Consider the following 21,175-nt stretch of genomic DNA (forward strand, 5'->3'; position numbering starts at 1 on the left):
TTTTATAATATGGAGTTTACATTTTGTTGTCATATGTTTTTAGGACAATATATCTGAAGTTCGTGTATATATTAGTTTTTTCCCGTGTGAAATATTTTGTCAAAGACTAGATAAAAAAAAAAAAAGCACGTTCCTGTAGAACTGACCAAAACTCTTCTTCTATTCAAACTAACCAACATGTGCAGTGCAGCTCTCACGGACATTTGAAACATGGGGGGCAGCAATGCGTCTCATAGTAACGAGGCTACCGGAAAAGAACAAACGAAGAAGACAGCAGCGGCACCAACACAAAAACTTAATGCTAGCTTACCTAGCTCATAGAAAGCTGGTTAAAGTAAGAAATACACAAAATATGAAACCTCAAATGTAAAACGAATACAGACCATCAAAGCGACAGACTCCGATAACGTCTTTGACATAGGTAGGTTGACAAGTTTAATTCAGAATCCGCTAAAACATGTCAGGTGCAGGCACTGCGCTGTTCCATTGATGCTAGTTGCCTCTTTAGCACGTTGCTAACTTGGCTAACGCTACCGGACTTCTCATGCCTTGGGTAGGTGTAGCTAACTAATGGCAGAGAGCCCCACAAGTCAGAACAAAATTACTGAATAGGTTGTACTATATGTGTGTTTAATTAATTCAGTGTGAGGCTGTGGTGATAGCGGGATTTATTATGCTGGTTGCTGGAGCCTAATGCTATATTCAGTACAATATGTCAGTAAGCGTTTGTTAATCTTTTTTCCTCATCACATTCATGATATGTTTATATAAAATAATGCATAGCTGGTTGTTTAATAATGTCAAAGAGAAAAAATGCATTATGTAGCTTGTAATTGTAGAGTAAGAGAACTATGCGTTAAGACATTACCTGAATTCATAATGCCACAGTTTACCAAAACCAAAACTGCTATATGTTGCCAAGATATCAAATACAAATGATTTAGAGTTGAGTCTTTCTCTAAACAACCATTTATATAGCGCAAATTCATCTTTTGTGATAGCATACAGACCCAACACTACGGGCATAGTTCTTAACAACGTTTAGCAAAGGTACAGTGGAAGGAAACCCTCATTTAACAGGCAGAAACCAGACTGATACTGAGGAGTCTACCAGAGCTGTGTCTGGAGTCGAGATGGGTAGAGAAAAACAAAAAGCTAAATTTATGGCTTCTCATGAATTAATCCAAAGATGCAAATATTGTTTATTCCACTTTCCAGAAAGTAACCAGGTTCTACAACCACAATTCCAGAAAAGTTGGGGCACTGTGTAGAATATAAATAAAAACAGAATGCAATGATTTGCAAATCTTATAAACCCATATTTTATTCACAATAAAACGTAGCATAATCAGATGCCACTGAGACATTTAACCTTGTTAAATAAAAGTGTTAGCCCCTAAGGTTTGATGGTAGCAACACATCAAAAAAGTAGAGACAGGACCATGTTTACCATTGTGTAGCACCTTCTCTTTTTTGACAACAGTCTGTAAACATCTGGGAAGTGAGAAGACCCGTTGCTGGATGCCTGGGAGAAGAATGTTGTCCCATTCTTGTCTGATGTCAGACTCTTTGAAGGATTTTACTTTTGATGATACTCTAAATGGTTTCTGTTGGTAAAAGTTTTTTCTACTTTGAAGCCATGCTGTTGTGATGGATGTGGTATGTGGTTAACTATTGTTTTGCTGAAATATGCAAGGCCTTCCCTGAAAGAGATGTTATCTGAATGGGAGCATATGTTGCTCTAAAACCTCAATATACTTTTTAGAATTGACAGTGCTTTTCAAGACGTGTAAATTGCCCATGCCGTAGGCACTAATGCAACACCATACCATCAGAGGTGCAGGTTTAAACTGTGCAAAATTGGATGGTTCCTTTCCTCTTTAGTCTGCTGGACAAAATGACTAGTTTCCAAAAACGAATCTCACATTTTAACTCAGACCACAGAACAGTTTTCCATTTTGCCTCAGTCCATTTTAAATTAACTTTAGCCCAGAGGAGATGGCAGTGTTTCTGGATCATGTTCATATACGGATTCTTCTTTGTGTGGCACAGCTTTTACTTGCATTTGTGGATGGCATGGCAAGCTGTGTTGACAGACAGTGATTTCTGGAAGTGTTCCTGAGCCCATGCAGGGATCTCTAGCACAGAACCATGCCTGTTTGTAATGCAGTGCTACCTGAAAGCCCGAAGATCAGCATACAATATTGACCTGTGACCTTGCTCCTTGTTCACAGAGAATTCTCCATATTCTTTGAATCTTTTGAGAATATCATGTACTGTAGAAGGTGGGATATTCAAAGTATTTTGTATGTTGTGGAAGATTTTTCTGAAAATGTTCCACAATTTAAGACACATCACAGATCTGCAAACTCTCTGCATCTTTGCTTCTTAGAGACTCTGTCTCTCTGAAATGCTCCTTTTACACCCAGTCATGTTACTGACCTGTTGCCAGTCAACCTTTATTGGTTTCAAATTCTCCAGTTGTTTGTCTTACTTTTCCAACCTTTTATTGCCCTGTTCTTACTTTTTTGATATGTGTTGTTGCCATCAAATTCAAAATGAGCTTATATTTTTCATTAAATGGTAAAATGTCTCAGATTCAACATCTGATATGTTGTTTATGCTCTATTGTGAATAATATATGGATTAATGAGATTTGCAAATCCTTGCATTCTGTTTTTATTTACATTTTACACAATGCCCCAACTTTTTGGGAATTGGAATTTAGTTCGGCTGTGTTTCTGTTAATGCATGTTTCTTCCTGAAACAGAGTGCTTTAAAGAGAGCTTGAATGAATGCTTTTTTTTTCAGATGCTGAGGGAGTCCTTCCAGGATGTATGCTGTATACAGACAAGCTCACACACCCACTGCGGTGGAGTTTTCTGTCTACTGCAACTTTATTTCCAGCAAGGAGAAGAACTTGGTTGTTGCTGGAACATCTCAGCTGTTTGTCTACAGGATTATCCATGATGTGGAGGTAATTCTACTCTTCATGAAGTTTTGAAATACAAGTAGCAATGAAAATCTTTCTGTAATGTGTGTAACACTTTTGTTTTTTTCATTTAAGAGTTCATCAAAGGCTGATAAGTCTTCAGGTACGTCTAGAAGTCATACTCAAAGCGCATACTCTATTGTCTCTAAATCATACAAACTTAAGACATATGCATATGTGGTCAAACATCACTTGTTTTGTCATCTACAGATTCCAAATCCCGTAAGGAGAAACTGGAGCAAGTGGCATCTTTTTCTCTTTTTGGCAATGTCATGTCTATGGCCAGTGTGCAGCTTGTAGGAGCCAGTAGAGATGCACTTCTTCTCAGTTTCAAAGATGCCAAGGTATCATTGTTTCAGCTGTGCACAAGATTTCTTTATAATTGTCTATAGTAACTGTCGATCGATCATTGGTGTTGTTTTTTTCTTTCACCAGCTATCTGTAGTGGAGTATGATCCAGGGACACATGACCTTAAGACCCTGTCTCTCCATTTCTTCGAGGAACCAGAGCTCAGGGTATTTAGAAACAGTCAAAGAGCATTTTTGTATTAAAAAAAGTTTCCACAAACAAGCCTATAAATTGCTTTTCTTCATTATTTCAGGATGGTTTTGTACAGAATGTTCATATTCCCATCGTCCGTGTTGATCCAGAGAATCGCTGTGCTGTAATGCTCGTATATGGCACCAAGCTTGTGGTGCTGCCATTCAGGAAAGACACTCTGGCTGATGAACAGGAGGGTGGAGTTGGAGAAGGGTATGCTTTTGTAGCCCTTTGTATATCATTATCTTTTGTTTGTTTGGGTTTTTTTTAAGATTTCATTTTGGCCTATTATGCCTTTATCGATAGAGGAGGACAGTAGAGAGAATCGGAAAGGGGGTGAGAGAGAGTGGGGTAGAGACGTGCAGGAAAGGAGCAGCAGGCTGGGGTTGAACCTGGGCTGCTGCGTACATGGTGTGCAACCTAAACACTTGTCCACCTGAGCTCCATAAGTTGTGTTGCTGGTTTAACTGGCTATAACTGGCTTTAGTGCAGCTTCACAGCTTCAAACAGAATGGTCCATGTTAGAATTGGTAAACAACGTACAATGCTGTCAATATTCTTCACTGAAATTATATTTGCTATTCAGTTACTTTACAGTATCATGCTGGTAACTACATTGTAATTTTAACCAATTAGTTTGTCTTTATTTATACTGCTCTAATTCTTAATGTTTTCTCAAGACATTTAACTTACAGAGGAAGTATAGAATGTACTCTATGCTATATTATTTACAAAGCCCCAACACTGATCCACCATAAACAACAAACTCGGTTTCAGGGGCAAGGAAACCCCCATTTTACCAAGCAAAAAGGGAAAAAAATACTCAAACAGAACAGGCTCATGTTGAACAGTCATCTGCTGAAGATGCACTCCAGCAGATGAAGGGATTGAGAGAGATGCTGAAGAAGAGAGACTGTTAAAAGACAGTTAAACAGGGCAACAATGATAAATGTTATCTGAAGGTGTGTCTTTTTTACTAAGTGAAAATCTTACCATATCACAATATCATTAAACTGTTAACCCTTCAGTCTAAAATCTGTTTGGGGGTTTATCTCAGGCGGTCATCATTATTAGGTAAACAAAAACAAGAGTTAGAAAAGCTTTAATTGACAAAAATGATCTGACACTGGACACTTTACTTTCTATGTGAACAGATTTTGTTTAAAAGATGTGACACACAAGTAAGCTTTACTGTTTTGTTGTGAGCACATCCATGTCTTTTTCTCAATCCACAGGCCTAAATCCAGCTTCCTGCCCAGCTACATCATTGATGTCCGCGAGCTGGACGAGAAGCTGCTGAACATAATTGACATGAAGTTCCTCCATGGCTACTACGAACCAACATTACTTATTCTGTTTGAACCCAACCAGACATGGCCTGGGTGAGTCCACCAACAATATTATCCACTGATTTTTACAAACTAGTACATTTTGGAATATGTTCCTACTGAAAGTATTGTTATAGCTTTCTGCAGAAATAGACCTTATTCCTTTTACTCTTGTCAACTTTTTTGGATTCTACTGACAGGCGTGTGGCTGTGCGCCAGGACACTTGCAGTATAGTTGCCATCTCCCTCAACATAATGCAGAAGGTTCATCCTGTCATCTGGTCTCTGAGTAATCTGCCCTTTGACTGTACACAGGTCATGGCTGTTCCTAAACCCATTGGTAAGCTCAGTGAAAACTCTCCTTTGGGACCACTTATGGACAATTGTTATTGTTCAGTTGCCAGTTAAAAATAATGTCTTTTGAATGTATTGATTAACACTCTGTCTTTCAGGTGGTGTTGTGGTATTTGCTGTGAATTCATTGCTGTATCTCAACCAGAGTGTTCCACCGTATGGAGTTTCTCTGAATTCTCAGACAGTTGGGACCACGGCATTCCCTTTGCGTAAGCATATTCATCCTAAAACGCACACCTGTTCTTGTTTCTTTGATGTGGATTTAACATACTTTGGGCTTCATAGCTTTTGTCAGTGAATTGTATTATTTGGTTTACCAGGTGTGCAGGATGAAGTGAAGATCACACTGGACTGTTCACAGTCTGACTTCATTGCCTACGACAAAATGGTCATCTCTTTGAAGGGAGGAGAAATGTGAGTGCGTACGGTCTCCATCAGAAGTTCACAAAAATAAACAAAGGTGGGAGTTCATGAATTTTCACTGGCTGTTGTTGTCTTGCAGTTACGTGTTGACCCTCATAACTGACGGCATGAGGAGCGTCCGGGCTTTCCACTTTGACAAAGCTGCCGCCAGTGTCCTCACAACTTGTGTAAGTTCTGTGTAAAGCTTTGAGCAAGGATGCATCTTTATTTAACAATTGATCTTTTATTTGTTTTAGTGGATAAACACAACAGCCTGGAGAGAGTAGGTTTTCACAGGGGTGGATTTTAAGCTTTGTGTCAGAGCTTAAAATTTGAAGTGACTGAAAGGTAAACAAATTACCATCAAATCAAAATGTATTTTGCAGGGAAATTAAGCCAATTTGAATTAAACACAGGATACTTGTACAGGATTGAAAGGTGGACGCTCAGTTAAGAAACCCCTGAACCCAATTATACTTTTGATATTGGCCCCAAAACTCAACTGTGTAGACCAGTTGGCAGCAAAAAGTCAAAGCATCACCAGAGATTTCAAGTGACCTGCCTGACCTACTTTCACTCATGTTTCAACCAATGAGCCCCACCGCACCTCGATAAGGCAGGATAGTAAGCTCAGGCATCCTAGACCCGGTCCTTCCTGCTAGCTCACACTACCTACACACACTTTTGGGGCTTCTTTACAATGACTTTTGGCCACACCGATCCAATCCAAGCCGTGCTGATTTACTTTATCATCACCAGATTGGCTGCACTGGGCTACTCTGGTACGCCCAGGTTGGTTCTGCTCTGGAGCAAGGTCTAAGCATGCCTGCCCCCTCCAAGTATGCCATTTCTTTACTTAAGTGCCACTTGTTTAAGTAGCAACTGCTGCACCAAACTTTAAAATACCAGCCAGATTACAAATAGAAGAAGAAACTTTGAAGTAGAAACAATGGGTGCTTCTTCTTCTGATTGAACAAAACAAAGCTGACTGAAGTGCAGGTATTTTAACATCATCGACTCAAAACACTGCATCATCGGCCTAGACGGGCCCTCAAACAGGTAGCTCGGTTGTGGTGGAAATGCAAATCCCCTGCCGTGGGGCTGCCATGCCGATTCAAACCAAGCCACTCAATGTAATAGAAAACCCCCATTTATTTGACACAATCTCTACCACATGGCCATTATTGCCTAAACAGCATCACTGCACACATTCAAGCTCAAGTTAGTGACAATGCTGATACTTTCTACGATACCACCTGGGGCCTATTCGTCTGGATAACCTAATGCAACTATTGCATTACCTGAAGCTACTCTTGGCTTTCTGTCTCCAGATGGTGACAATGGAACCTGGCTACCTTTTCCTGGGTTCCCGCCTTGGTAATTCACTGCTTTTGAAATACACTGAGAAACTTCAGGAGACGCCAGCAGAAGAAGGCAGTGAAAAGCTGGACAAAGATAAAGAAAAAGAGAAAGAGAAACAGGTAAGTTTGCTACTGCGTAAAAGAAGAGTTTTATTTTATTTTTTAGATGCACCTAACAGTATAAATACTGGTGAAATAAACATGTTAATTCTTAGCTTTTTACTTTGATGATTGTGAAGTTGTATTTAGTTGAGATAAATTGGTTTGTGTCTTGTATAGTAAGGTTATGCAGCATGTACAGTCTGTGGGATGATTTTAGTTTTATGTTACATCCTGTCCTCAAAATAACACACAACTGTGTAATAACTAATTTTAGGAAGAACCTCCAAGCAAAAAGAAGCGTGTGGAATCCTCCACCAACTGGACAGGTATGCTAATACAGTATATTATTTTGTATGCCAATCTCTCTCTCTCTGTGATGTTTCACAATGTATTCCAATTATTTATTTATTTTACTTTTTTGTTTTCTAGATGAAGTGGATGAGATAGAAGTGTATGGAAGTGAGGCCCAGTCAGGCACTCAGCTGGCCACCTACTCCTTTGAGGTAAGAAAAATTTAAGCCCAACGGCTTAATAGCTTTTTGTGGAAGTTATGGTCTTCAGGAAGTTTACTGAGGGGTATTTTCCTTCTTCTTCATACAGGTGTGTGATAGCATTCTCAACATTGGACCTTGTGCAAATGCATCCATGGGTGAGCCTGCCTTCCTTTCTGAAGAGGTAAATGCATTAAAACAGTTGTTAAGTAGTTCATTTGGCAATATCTGGTTCCATTTTTTATATGAGTTGGAATTAATGTTGGTTTTCATCATAAACAATTTAATAATGATGCAGTTAAGGGCAGAAATTAATGCATTAATTTTTAAAATTACATTAATTGCATGCTATTTTGTTTGCTGGTGTTGCATGTATCCATTTGGATACTTTTAATTAGCATCTTTCTTTTTTTCTGTGGTTCAGCTAAATTTATTTGTCAGAGGTTCCTTATTGTCTTTAGAGAAAGCAGATTTTTTTCTCAACAAGAGGTAAACTACCTACCTAAGCCCTCCTAAAAAGTGCAGCAGTCACATTAACTGGGGGTCAGTCATTCTGTACATGCACTCCTACACACTTTTAACAGTGGTACACATTATGTTTCACAGAAGAACTTTGAGGTTCTCAGTCATGATTTCAGGCCACACTGGGGTAGCAGTGCAGTACTTACTTAAAAAATTAAAGTGAAAGCATTTATCTGATTCTTAAACCAGGACTCTAGAATTCCAACTTAAAAGTAAGTGTAATGCAAAATGACTGAATTAAACATCAGCTTAAAAAATATGATTATTTAGTTTTCTCAAGTTCAGTCTGTTGAAGGCCCTTATTTAGAGATTTTTTGACTTGGCTCTCGTTGTACCCACAGTTTCAGAGCAACCCGGAGCCTGACCTGGAAGTTGTGGTGTGCTCTGGCTACGGCAAGAATGGTGCACTGTCCGTACTCCAAGTAAATACTCCCTCCTCTGTTATTTATTACATTAATGGATGTGCTTTCATGTTTTACTGAAGCTCTGAGCAGCAAGCAAGAAAAAAAAGTTTGAGTGATTCTTCTCATCAAAATAGTTGCCTCTCATGTGTCTGTGCATGTGTACAAAAGCTCTGATACATTGAAGATATTTGTTGAATGTTTTTCGCTTTTTATTTAGATTTTTTTTAGATCTAATTTAGACCAGACTTGACAGACAATGGAGCACTTTTTTTTCCACTTGCCTCTCAGTGCTTTTGCATGTATGTGTCAGTGTATTGTCAGTGTTCGTGCACCATAACAGTAACCTGTGGTAGTGAGGGCCGTCTGCCACAGGTCCAGTGATGGTGCGACAGTAAAGTCTGGGTTTACCAGGGCTGCCTCAGAGATCGATGGAGTGGCCTGTAAACAACCCAGACACAATCTTGTCAGCATATGCTTTTATAGCTTCATACATGGAAGTTTGTTTTGCCAGAAAATATACAGTGTTCTGTCTCCAGCTTTATCTTCTGTTTATTCACTGTCATTGTGTTCTCAGAGAAGCATCCGGCCCCAAGTAGTAACTACATTTGAGTTGCCGGGTTGCCACGACATGTGGACAGTCATCTCAAGTGAAGTAAAGGAAGACAAAAAAGTATGTTTTTTTGGTCTGACTCTCAGCTTTCAGTTTTCATTGAAATTAATGTTGATGTGGTCTGTCACTCATGCTCAAAGCTTTTGATTTTTTTTCATTAAGGTGTTTTGTCTTTTTCAGCCTGTAAAAAGCTCTGATTCAGAAGAAGGGACAGAAACAGAGACTGGTGAGGATGGTGAAGAGGAAGAAAAGGACAAAGAGGAGAAGGAGGAGGAGACAGAGAAAGAGAAAGAAAAAGAAAAAGAGGAGAAAGAGGCAGAGAAGACAGAGGCTCCCTTGGAGGATGATACAAAGAAGCATGGCTTTCTCATCCTGAGCAGGGAGGATTCAACAATGGTAAAACTGCACCTCAGTGCATATTTGATGTATGGCAGATAAAAATAATACAGTTATATAGTAAGAAAAAATTGTACTCTGAAAATTTAGAAAAATCTAAACTTACCATCCTTTTATTTAGATTTTACCTTCAAGATCTTTGTTGTGTTTTTATATAGATCCTTCAAACGGGTCAGGAGATCATGGAGTTGGACACCAGTGGTTTTGCTACGCAGGGTCCCACTGTGTTTGCTGGAAACATTGGTAACAACAAGTACATCATCCAGGTCTCACCTATGGGTATTCGACTGCTGGAAGGAGGTAAGATTGGGGAGGGGACACTTTTGGTCAATGTAGTTGCCAGTAATGTTATGCTGTGGACCGATTTTTTTTCCCCAGATCTTGGGGTCTAGATGTCTTTCAATACAAAGTTTTAGAATTAATACATGTGAAGAAAAAATGCTGTATAAGCTAGAGTGTAATATGCCATGGAACCTGATCAAACAGAGAAATTTTTTTTTGTGTGATATCATTTTAATGTAAATTGCTCATGCACCCTTTTCCTTGTAGCCACCAGATATAATGATAACGTCAGTTCATCTGGCAGAACACAGGGGCTTCTGCTTTTCCATGATTTGTGAAGTAGAGTCAGGACTGGGCAATATGAACCAATAATCGTATCTCAATATATTTTAGCTAAATGGCGATACACAGTACACAGGGCATTCAGACCCCTTCCCTTTTTTCAATTCTGTTATGTTGTAGCCTGTTGCTAAAGTCGAAAAAAATCTATTTTTATTGTCATTAAAGAGCTGGTTGCCCAGCCAAACTGAGCAATCAGAAGAGAAGGCCCTTCGTAAAAGAGGTGATCAAGAGACAATCAAGAGATCCTGTGTGGAGATGGACAAAGTTCCAGGAGGACAACTTTCACTGCAGCCCTCCACTAATTTGGGCACTAAATCAGACAAATTGATTGGATATCAACCTACCTTTTAAAAGAGATCTCGATCTCAATGGGACGTATCTGGTTAAATAAAGGTTAAATAAATAAAATAAATATGATTTGGAGAGGCACAAAGGCCAAGTGGGCTTTCATGTGTTTTGCATTGAAGAGAGGCTTCCGTCCAGCCCCTCTGTCATTAGTCCAGATCAGTGGAGAGCTGCAGTGATGGTTGTCTTTCTGTAACTTTGTCCCATCTGCAAACAGGACCTCTTGATTACAGAGTGACCATGGGGTTCATGGTCACCTTACGAAGGGCCTTCTCCCCTTATTGCTCAGTTTGGCAGGGTGACCAGCACTTGGAAAAGTCCTGGTTGAGTTCTGGTCTTCTATTTGAGAATTATGGAGGCTGCTGTGCTCCTGGGATCCTTCAGTGCAACAGAACTTTTTTCTAGCCTTGCCCATATCATTGCCTGTCAACAATCCTGTCTCTGACCCCATGGCTTGGTTTTTGCTCTGATATGCATTGTCAGCTGTGAGGCCTTCTAGAGAGAGCTGTGTGCCTTTGTGCCTATGTCTAATCAATTTAATTTAAGGTGGACTCCAATCAAGGTGTAGAAACATCTCAGCTTTGATCCTGAGAAATGGGAGGAAGCTTAACTAAATTTCAAGTGTTGTTATAAAGGGTCTGAATACTTTAAGCAGTGTGATCTTTCAGTTTCTTCTTTTTTACAAGGTTACAAAACTTCTAAATACTTTCTGAATATACTGTACATTTCCCTAAATGAGTTTTTAAAAATAGTACAATTTTCCTCTTTAACATGATGCCAACCTTTTTTATTGACAAGTACTTTCTGTATTTATGCCTCTAGTGACACAGCTCCACTTCATCCCTGTGGATCTGGGCTCTCCCATAGTGCACTGCTCTGTGGCGGACCCTTATGTGGTCATCATGACAGCAGAGGGAGTGGTCACCATGTTTGTGCTAAAGACAGACACATATATGGGGAAGACACATCGCTTGGCTCTGCAGAAGCCACAGATCTCTACAGTGAGTAAAGCATCTAAATTCTTTAAGACAAACACGCCCCCTGCTGGCAGAACAGAAGCTCTCATTCACATGTTCTCCTGTCTCAGCAGTGTCACAAAACATGCAGATCCGCAACATCATTAAGCTTACTCTTTAAGATTAAATGGCTGAAATTGATCTTATTGTGCTAAACTTGTTTAAAACTGCTTCTTATTCAACAGCAATCTCGTGTGATAGCATTGTGTGCATACCGTGATGTAAGCGGGATGTTCACCACAGAAAACAGAGTGAGCTGCTCAGTCAAAGAGGACACAATCATCAGGAGTCAGTCTGAAGCAGAGACCATCATTCAGGACCTCAGGTAAACAGAATATACATTCATAATGCTGCCTGTCTCTTATTTACAATTAGTCAGAGACTTACTGTATGCTTTCTTCATTGACTTTAAATGTGTGTCTATAGCAACGCAGTGGATGACGAGGAGGAAATGCTGTATGGAGACTCAAATGCTAGCACAGCATCAGCAAAGGAGGAATTGATCCGCAGCTCTGGATTACCGGCCCCCTCTGGAAGTGAGGGCAGCTTGAGCAAAGCAGAGCCCAGCCATTGGTGCATGATCACCAGAGAGAATGGTGTAATGGAGGTATGGGGACGTATTTACATCACAATAATACATCTGATAATAAAATGCCTTTTTCAGAACTTTCCTCCAGTCACTCTCCTTTTTGGTAAATATTACAGATTTACCAGCTGCCAGACTGGCGCTTAGTGTTCCTGGTGAAGAACTTCCCGGTTGGTCAGAGAGTGCTGGTGGACAGTTCATCCGGCCAATCAGCAGCGCAGGGAGAGGGTAAAAAGGAGGAAGTGGCCCGTCAAGGAGAGATGCCACTGGTTAGAGAGGTGGCTTTGGTTTCACTAGGAAACAACCAGAGCAGACCGTATTTACTGGTGAGTTTTATCTTCAAGAAGCTCCTTGCTTATTTTATTAATGTGTTTGTGGCTAACTGGATTAATCCCCTGAAACTGAAGGGGATTGTGTCTTGAACAATCTTATTTAAACTGAATTAAGTGCAATTATACACCAAAAGCATATCCAAAAAACAAGAAAATTGTGAAGTTGTACTGGCTTTATATATATGAAGAATCTAAAGATGTCTCAGAAAGTAATAATCAATCACACTAAGCAGAAATAGTGTTAAAGCACCATATTTAAAAGTGGGCAAAACTATCAAAAGCCAACTTATTAGATGAAAAATAGGTATTAGAAATGCATCCTATAAACATTGTTTTATGGCATAAAAATAATATTTAAAAATATGTTTAACCAGAAACAAGATAATATAAATTGTGGTTTCTTGTTTTCCAGGTCCATGTGGAACATGAACTGCTTATATATGAAGCTTTCCCCTACGATCAGCAGCAGCCACAGAACAACCTGAAAGTGCGCTTCAAAAAAGTAAGAATGTAGTCTGATTCTTTTGAAAACATCAAGTCTAGTTTGAATGAAGTGAATCTTTATCAGTTTTCTGTATTCTGCACAGGTGCCCCACAACATTAACTTCAGAGAAAAGAAATCAAAGCTGAAGAGGGATAAGAAGGCAGAGAGCAGTGCATCAGAGGACAGTTCAACTGTGAAAAGTAGGATTGCCAGATTCAGATACTTCGAGGACATCTCTGGGTACTCAGGGGTAAGACGGTTAAATTGATTTTAGAACATTTTTCCCTTTCATATTGTAGAACCAGCATTGTCTTTTTAGAATAATTTTTACATGCTTTCATGTACTCTGACCTACAAATTCTCCTGCCCTCTTGCTTATTGTACAGGTGTTCATCTGTGGGCCGTCTCCACACTGGATGCTGGTCACCTCTCGAGGAGCTTTGAGGCTTCATCCTATGAGCATTGATGGCTCCATTGAGTCTTTCTCACCTTTTCATAACATCAACTGCCCCAAAGGTTTCCTCTACTTCAACAAACAGGTACACAAAGAACTAATTGTCACTTGGGTTGTGAGAATGTGTTCTGTCTTGCATTGTGTGATGAGCCATTTTCACTTGTAGCATCAGCACGCCCCTCACACTGATATCAACAGAAGCATATAAGTTATCAATGGTGAAGCTACGATTTTAGCTAGCAAACATATCAAGAGAAATGAATGCTTTTCGACTATTTCAGAAGAGCTTAGTATGGATCTAATTCACTTGGGGACAGTATAATTCAGAATAGCAAAAGTATAATCAAAATACAGGCTCATACTTGTACAAGAAAAGCTAATTATGGCAATCAGCAGCAAGTAGAATCATTTACACTGCTACAAAAAACATTTTTGTGAAAGTTTTTGTAACTTTTCCTCTGAAAATATTTCCTTTATCTAACTTTTTGGAATGACTATACACCACAGTTTTTGGACTACCCACCAGTCAGTGTATAAAATGAATGAGTTTTGCTTCAACTACAAGGGGAATTAATGAGGTCCTTGCACTTTGATTTGCTATTTGCAGTATTTAAGCTTTTTAAAGTCACTTAAACAAGGCATCCTAAAAGAACCATTTCTAATTCCTGTGATTGTAATTCAGTTTCTCAAGTTTTTGTTTTGTATTTTTGTCTATGTGTTTCTTTGCACAGGGTGAGCTGAGGATCAGCGTTCTGCCCACCTATCTGTCCTATGATGCTCCTTGGCCAGTCCGAAAAATCCCGCTTAGATGCACCGTCCACTACGTTTCTTACCACGTCGAATCCAAGGCAAGGCTCCTCTCACTCAACCCACACAGCACCAGAGGCACTGAAGTAGCGACGTTACACAAATTCAAGCTGTGAAAACTCATTCCCTGGACCAACACACCTCCTCTTGCATAAAGTGATGCAAAATGAAAGCATATCGATCAAGCAGCTTTGAAAAAGTTTGGGATGAAAGCCTTCTGGCCTTAAAGTTTTCCTTACTGCAAGAGAGAAAAATCAATGAGGGTGACTTTGAAGGGATTAGACTTTGATGTGAAGTTTACTGTCTGCTTTTGGCTCTCTGTCTCTCCCTCTTAGGTGTATGCTGTGTGCACAAGTGTGAAAGAACCCTGCACGCGCATCCCCAGGATGACTGGAGAGGAGAAGGAGTACGAAACCATTGACCGAGGTCAGACTTGAATATAAACACATCATTAGTTCCACCACTTCCTCACCTTTAATGTCCTGCCAGACCTACCAAATGAACTCAAGTACCCACTTATCAATAGTTGCCTTCAGTTAACATCAATGATATAATGACACAACTAATTCAAATATCTATATATTTGATTTAGCTGTCTACTGTATTTAAGTTGTTTGAGGTACACAACACACTTTATATGGCAAAAAATGATCATGGTATGTTTTAGTTTATTAGAATTTTTTTGGAAAATTTCTTTACAGTCTATTTTATTTTCTTCAACTACAGATCTATAACTCTGCAAAGCAGATGGATACGCCCGTTTCTTTGTTTCTCACTGGCGAATCCATCTTACAAAGCTCCCATCTGAACCGTTTGGGCCTGGTTAGAAAGTGACAGGACCATCAGCGACTAGGGGCAGTGCTTTCAAGCGCAGCAGAGTCATGACATAAACAAGCAGCAGCAAGAGCTGGTGCAGTTATTAAGGAAGAGATTAGTGTGGATGCTGCTAAAGCGCCAGTTTTATCTGAACTTGACAACATTTCTTCGTTTAAAGAAGAACAAAGAATAGCAGTGAGTTGTTTACTTTTTAAAAATGACAAAAGTCGAGTACTTACATGACTATAGTCGCCATGTTTCATGTTATTCCTCAGTAGCAGCGCACGAACAGCTCGATAGCGGCTACGTCACGTGTTTTGTTGCTCTGATTGGCCGGTAAAGATGTGACAGACAGAACGTTCACCCAATCACACTCCGAGTTTTTTCTGCCTTTTTCTGAAATGTTTCCTGTTGAGGCTTTCCCAGATGGATGTGTGAAACAAATCCATCTGGTGTGTCAGGCTAAGATCTGTAGGTATATATAGTTTTATTGTTTCTCCTCTGTCACTCTGCAGATGAACGTTACATTAACCCTCAGCAAGAGAAGTTCTCCATCCAACTCATCTCTCCTGTCAGCTGGGAGGCCATCCCCAACACAAGGTAAAAGAAGGTTTTTTTTCAGTATCAGTTGCGCTCCTGGGAATCATGAGTAGACATTTCTAACTCAGTAAGAAAGTTTTGTTTTAACAGTGCCTATTAAAAGTATTGGTTTATCCTTTCATTGATTTTATAAGTCATTCATGGTCAATATAATTTGGCTTTTTTGACAAAAACAAAAAGCCCTCTGTAATGTCAATGTGAAAACAGATTTCTACAAAGTAATGTCAACTAAACAAAAAATATAAGGTAAAATAAGCACTTACATAAATGTTCACGCTCTTTCAAGTGATTGACCTAATTCAGCAGAGGTCCAGCCAATTGGTGCTAGTCGTCTCACAATTAGTGAAATGAGGATCACCTGAGTGCAGTGAATGTGTCTCAAGTGACTGTAGTATAAAAGACACCTGTGTCTGGAAGGTCCAGTCACTGGCTAATCAGTATTCCTGGCTACCATTACACCATGAAGGCAAAAGGACACTCAAAGCAACTCAGAGAAAAGATCCTTGAAAAGTATAAGCCTGGGGATGGATACAAAAAAACAATCTAAGTAACTCCAAGGAGTTTATTGATTGCTCTTGTTCTGTGATTGCAGCCAAAGATGCATCAACTAAATACTGACTTGAAGGGGGTGAATATTTATGCAGTCACTAATTTTACATAACATATTTTTATTTAATTGACATTACTTTTTAGAAATCTGTTTTAACTTGATAGCATTAAAAATGTGTTTTTGCTTGTTTTACTTGTTGAAAAAGCCAAATTTTATAGAATGTGATTGATTTATAAATCAACAAAATAAATGACAAAACAATAAAATTCAGTAAAATGGTAAAACATCCAAGGAGGTGGGTATATGAAGAATCAAGTTGAAAACAGTCTCACATGGCTTAATTCTCTAATTTGATTTTTTTTTTTTATGAGAGTGTAGAGTTTTTATAATATCAGAGTTTTTCAATTTCATTACAAATTGTGTAAACATGAAACAATATTTTTGAACATTGCCAACAAAATATGTTTTAAGTATATGCCATTTTTGTGGTTTCTATTGTGGCGATAATGTCACTCTGTATCATCACACCAGGAAAACTTATGAAACCTATGTCTTTCCTGAAATGTTTTACAGCTTTATCTAAAAAAAAGGGGTCATGTGGTTTAAAGAAAAAAAGAAATCAGAAGAAAGAGAGGTTTTTATCTTTAAAAACTTATCCCTGTTGGTCATCAGATTGGATGCAGGCATTTGTTTAATTTTTCAACCGGGGGGCTACAAAATGTTGTATACACACATAATGATTTATAAAAGCATTTATAAGTTGAGAGTATTTGGCCCCTCAGAATGTGTCTGTATATTTCTTCATCAGAAACATACAAAGTGAACTGTTTGGCTTATTTCAAGGTGTTTGAATGTGCCCAGACTTCACTCTGACCCCTTTCTGTCCCTTTAAGGATCGACCTGGAGGAGTGGGAACATGTAACCTGTATGAAGACGGTTGCACTAAGGAGTCAGGAGACCGTGTCTGGACTGAAGGGCTACGTGGCAGCAGGGACCTGCCTGATGCAGGGAGAGGAGGTCACCTGCAGGGGCAGAGTAAGCAGCACAGCAGCGTGTTTTTCTTTTCAATGCACTGAAAAGATACAACTTTGAAAGGAAATAACATCCTGATGACTTTTTATTTGATGCTTGTGTTAAGATATTGATCCTGGATGTGATTGAAGTGGTGCCAGAGCCAGGTCAGCCCCTCACCAAGAACAAGTTCAAAGTGCTGTATGAGAAAGAACAGAAGGGGCCCGTGACAGCCATGTGTCACTGCAACGGATACCTGGTGTCGGCCATTGGACAGAAGGTTTGAGCCTCACTCATGTTACAACTCTAAAAAAGCTGTGAAAAATGAAATTTACTCCTATGCGTAAGAACTGGGTTTAAGATTAGATCTGAAGAGTGAATGGGGTATATTTGTAACGAAGAAATAGAGCTAGATAAAGCCAAATTAATCCAATGCTACATGTAAATGCGCAGTAATAAAGAGTATGACCTACGCTGTGATTTTGTAGATCTTCTTGTGGGTCTTGAAGGACAACGACCTGACGGGCATGGCCTTCATCGACACTCAGCTCTACATCCACCAGATGATCAGCATCAAGAATTTCATCCTTGCTGCCGATCTTATGAAGAGCATCTCACTGCTCCGCTACCAGGAGGAGAGCAAGACGCTGTCGCTGGTCAGCAGGGTGAGAAAGCGGCACCACTGCAGCCTTTCAGTTACTGCAAGGATTGAATTGTTTCCTCTATCTGAGATTAGCGCTGGAGTGTTGTTATTGAGCACTGATTAGCTGAACTACACACACAAGTGCTTACTAATTAGGATTTACAAGCGAGTATTGATGATGTGCCTCCTGTGGGTATTTGAATCCAATCATGCTTATCTAAAGAGAGCAGCTTTAAAAGGAGATAATTCAGTTGCTATTTTTTTTAGTAAGGTGTGACTTTTTTCTTTTTTTGGCTACAGGATGCAAAGCCCCTGGAGGTTTACAGCGTTGAATTCATGGTAGACAACAACCAGCTTGGGTTCCTGGGTAATGTCTTTTATTCCATTTGAAAGAAACATTATTTTAGCATGAAACATCCTTCTGTTCTCATTCATCTATTTCCTGCTTTTACTTTTAGTGTCTGATCGGGACAAGAACCTCTATGTTTATATGTATCTGCCTGAAGGTATGTTATTATTGAACAGAAAGATGAAGTTGTTGTATGCGTATCCACTGATGTAATGTACTTTGTGTTGTTGCAGCTAAAGAGAGCTTTGGAGGAATGCGCCTGCTGAGGCGAGCAGACTTTAATGCTGGAGCGAACATTAACACTTTCTGGAGGATGCCGTGCAGAGGAGCGCTCGATGCTGGCAGCAAAAAGTCTCTGACCTGGGACAACAAGCACATCACATGGTTTGGTAAGTGAAATGATGTTCATCTTTTAACTGATTACAAAAGGATGCAGGGGAACTAAAGCACTGTCTTTTAATGTTTAAACAGTGGTAAATAAAGCCAACATATGAAGGTAACTGTTTTTTGTACAGAGCATTTTAATGGCATATACAGTACTTTAAAAAGTATTCACCGCCTTGGATGTTTTACACTTTTACTGATTTGATAAACCAATCATGGCCAATATAATTTGGCTTTCATGACAAAAGAAACACCAAAAAAAAATCTTAAATGTCAAAGCAAAAACAGAGTTCTACAGAGTTATGTCAATTAAATAAAAATATGTAAGAAAAAAAGGGATTGCATAAATATTCATCCCTTTTGATGTGACTTTCAACCAACATCCCTCAGAGTTTAGTTAAATCCATCATTAAGAAACTGAAGGAATATGGCAAGTGTAAATCTGACTAGATCAGGCCATTCTTTCAAACTACGTGTAAGAAGGAGGAGAAGACTAGAGGCCCCCAAGACACCTATGACTACTCTGAAGGAGTTACAAGCTTCAGCAACTTACAATAAATAAACAATACAGACTGTTTTATCTTTAAACAGATGGAAGCTGTAAATTATAAATTGCTTTTGCTCCTCTATCACCTTTAGTAAATGAACACATCCTCACTGCACTGTTAATTTTAATCTATGGTCATGAGATCGTTCAACTTCACAGATGGGATGTATTATATTGTGTATCTTCAGGAGGGATGTCTTTATGCCCTGTGGATGACTTTATCTTCCTGCAATGAAGAAAAACTCTTTTTCTGTTCCAACAGCAACTCTAGATGGAGGAGTTGGCTTGCTCCTTCCCATGCAGGAGAAAACCTACCGACGTTTGCTCATGTTGCAAAATGCTCTGAACACAATGCTGCCTCATCATGCCGGTCTGAACCCAAAGGCCTTCAGGTTTGTCTTTTACTGTATATTATAAGCTGTTGTGGACAGTTACAAGGTACTTGAGTGCTATACCTAAGTACATTTTTGAATATGTGGACTTTACTTTTGTAACATTTTGGGGAAATTGAGTAGTTTTACTCCACGTACTTGAAAGACAAATATCGTACTTTTGACTCCACTTAATTTTCTTTAAACTTTTTACTCACTACTTGTGTTATAAGTCAGCCAATGAATTTAATTAAACCTGATCTGGAAGAATAAACTGTGTTTGTAGAATTGAGGTCGTACAGGCTTTGATAGAGTAGGGAACTGGAGGGAGTCCAGTTTGTTTGACCCGTGTGAGTGCACTATTACACGCTTGGGCGCAGCACACTTCCTGACCCTGGCACGGAAGGAAAAGGTGGGCCAAAGCATGGCATTAATACAAATGGGGGAGCACCGGGGCAGGAATGTGTGCAAGACCTTTGGGAAAAGCAGGACTATTTTGGAAAGTACTGATTTATAATATTTACAAATTAAAATATCTCTAATAAACATTTTCACCCATTTTTTATTAACTAGTTGTAATTGAAGCAAATGGGAAGGTTAATGTGATGCATTAAATAATTTAAATGAAGCCCATTGAACAATCTTTATGGCAAAGAGTAACACTGTTAAAAGGACGCACTTCCAAATGCACACCAGGCAGCTGCTGCATGCCCAGCAAACACAAGGAGCTGGTTGTTTACTTTGTCCACCACTTATCCACCATGACTGTTCAGATAGGGGTCTGTTTTCTTATACTGTGATTTACACAGAAAATATGCGAAGTTGTGTGTTTGTGTCTCAAGTGGTGAGACTGTGACAGCTGAAACTGGCTGTTTAACTGACCCTTCGGTATCTTGTATCCAGGATGCTGCACAGTGACAGGCGAGGCTTACAGAACGCTGTGAGAAACATCTTGGATGGAGAACTCTTAAACAAGTACTTGTACCTCAGCACAATGGAGCGCAGTGAGCTGGCAAAGAAGATTGGTACCACTCAGGACATAGTAAGTGTAAAAACAGGGAACAAAGTGGAAGGACTTTAGTTTTCCTTTTTCTAATTGACTTCTCTTTTAATCTTCTCTTCATCTCTAGATCCTGGATGACCTTTTGGAGATCGACAGAGTCACAGCTCATTTCTGAGATCTACATTCCCGTGGCCCTGTGCACTGAAAGCTGTTTTATACTGAAAGAAAAAAAAATTTTGTTGTGGCTTTCTTAGTTGTTAAAAAGAGAGCAGTCATGTTTTCTTAGGATATTTTGTATAAAAACAAAAAAATCTGTAAAAGTAATTTACCCAAGCCTTGTGTTTGTGTGGTTATTGTTTTTTTAAAGACAGCTGGTCTTGCCTCAGGACCCACCACCAAGAACAACACATTAGTGAAAAAGACAGAATGAAACAAATGTTAAAAAGCACATCATTACAGAAGCCCTGGGAGGATGTGAATATATGAATTTTACAGAATTTTATACCACCATCACTATCAGCATTTTATTGATAAAATAAATTATTTTAAAATTAGGCTATTTTGACTTTATGTGTGCCCCTCTGGCAGTTTTCACTCCTCACAGTTTCACCTAGTATCCCTCCAACAGCGCTATATGATTGGCTAGATGTCACATGAGCCAGCCAATTGACATTGAGGCCTGGGTGGCAAAGACAGAGTGTACAGCATTACTTTTTTAACTCATGTTGACGGCTCGTGTTAAATTGCTTC

At 39.3% G+C, this 21,175-nt stretch overlaps 1 protein-coding gene across 1 annotated transcript; it reads left to right on the forward strand.

Moving 5' to 3' along the window:
* The first annotated feature begins 261 nt into the window (after positions 1–261).
* On the forward strand, positions 262–20,758 carry cpsf1 (cleavage and polyadenylation specific factor 1). The gene is made up of 38 exons (XM_041809946.1): positions 262–421; positions 2,812–2,977; positions 3,068–3,095; positions 3,203–3,336; positions 3,428–3,508; positions 3,595–3,746; positions 4,769–4,915; positions 5,062–5,201; positions 5,314–5,424; positions 5,536–5,629; positions 5,718–5,805; positions 6,949–7,098; positions 7,355–7,406; positions 7,510–7,583; positions 7,681–7,755; positions 8,435–8,515; positions 9,072–9,167; positions 9,288–9,503; positions 9,662–9,803; positions 11,295–11,473; positions 11,674–11,813; positions 11,915–12,095; positions 12,194–12,400; positions 12,819–12,908; positions 12,994–13,140; positions 13,277–13,429; positions 14,076–14,192; positions 14,487–14,577; positions 15,483–15,567; positions 17,011–17,152; positions 17,256–17,408; positions 17,617–17,793; positions 18,072–18,138; positions 18,230–18,277; positions 18,354–18,509; positions 19,314–19,443; positions 20,326–20,464; positions 20,553–20,758. Exons 2-38 carry the CDS (start codon positions 2,834–2,836, stop codon positions 20,598–20,600), a joined length of 4,455 nt encoding a protein of 1,484 aa, XP_041665880.1. The 5' UTR covers positions 262–421; positions 2,812–2,833; the 3' UTR covers positions 20,601–20,758.
* Positions 20,759–21,175: the final 417 nt, after the last annotated feature.

This window comes from Cheilinus undulatus, linkage group 16 (assembly GCF_018320785.1).
Source record: "Cheilinus undulatus linkage group 16, ASM1832078v1, whole genome shotgun sequence".
NCBI lineage: Eukaryota > Metazoa > Chordata > Actinopteri > Labriformes > Labridae > Cheilinus > Cheilinus undulatus.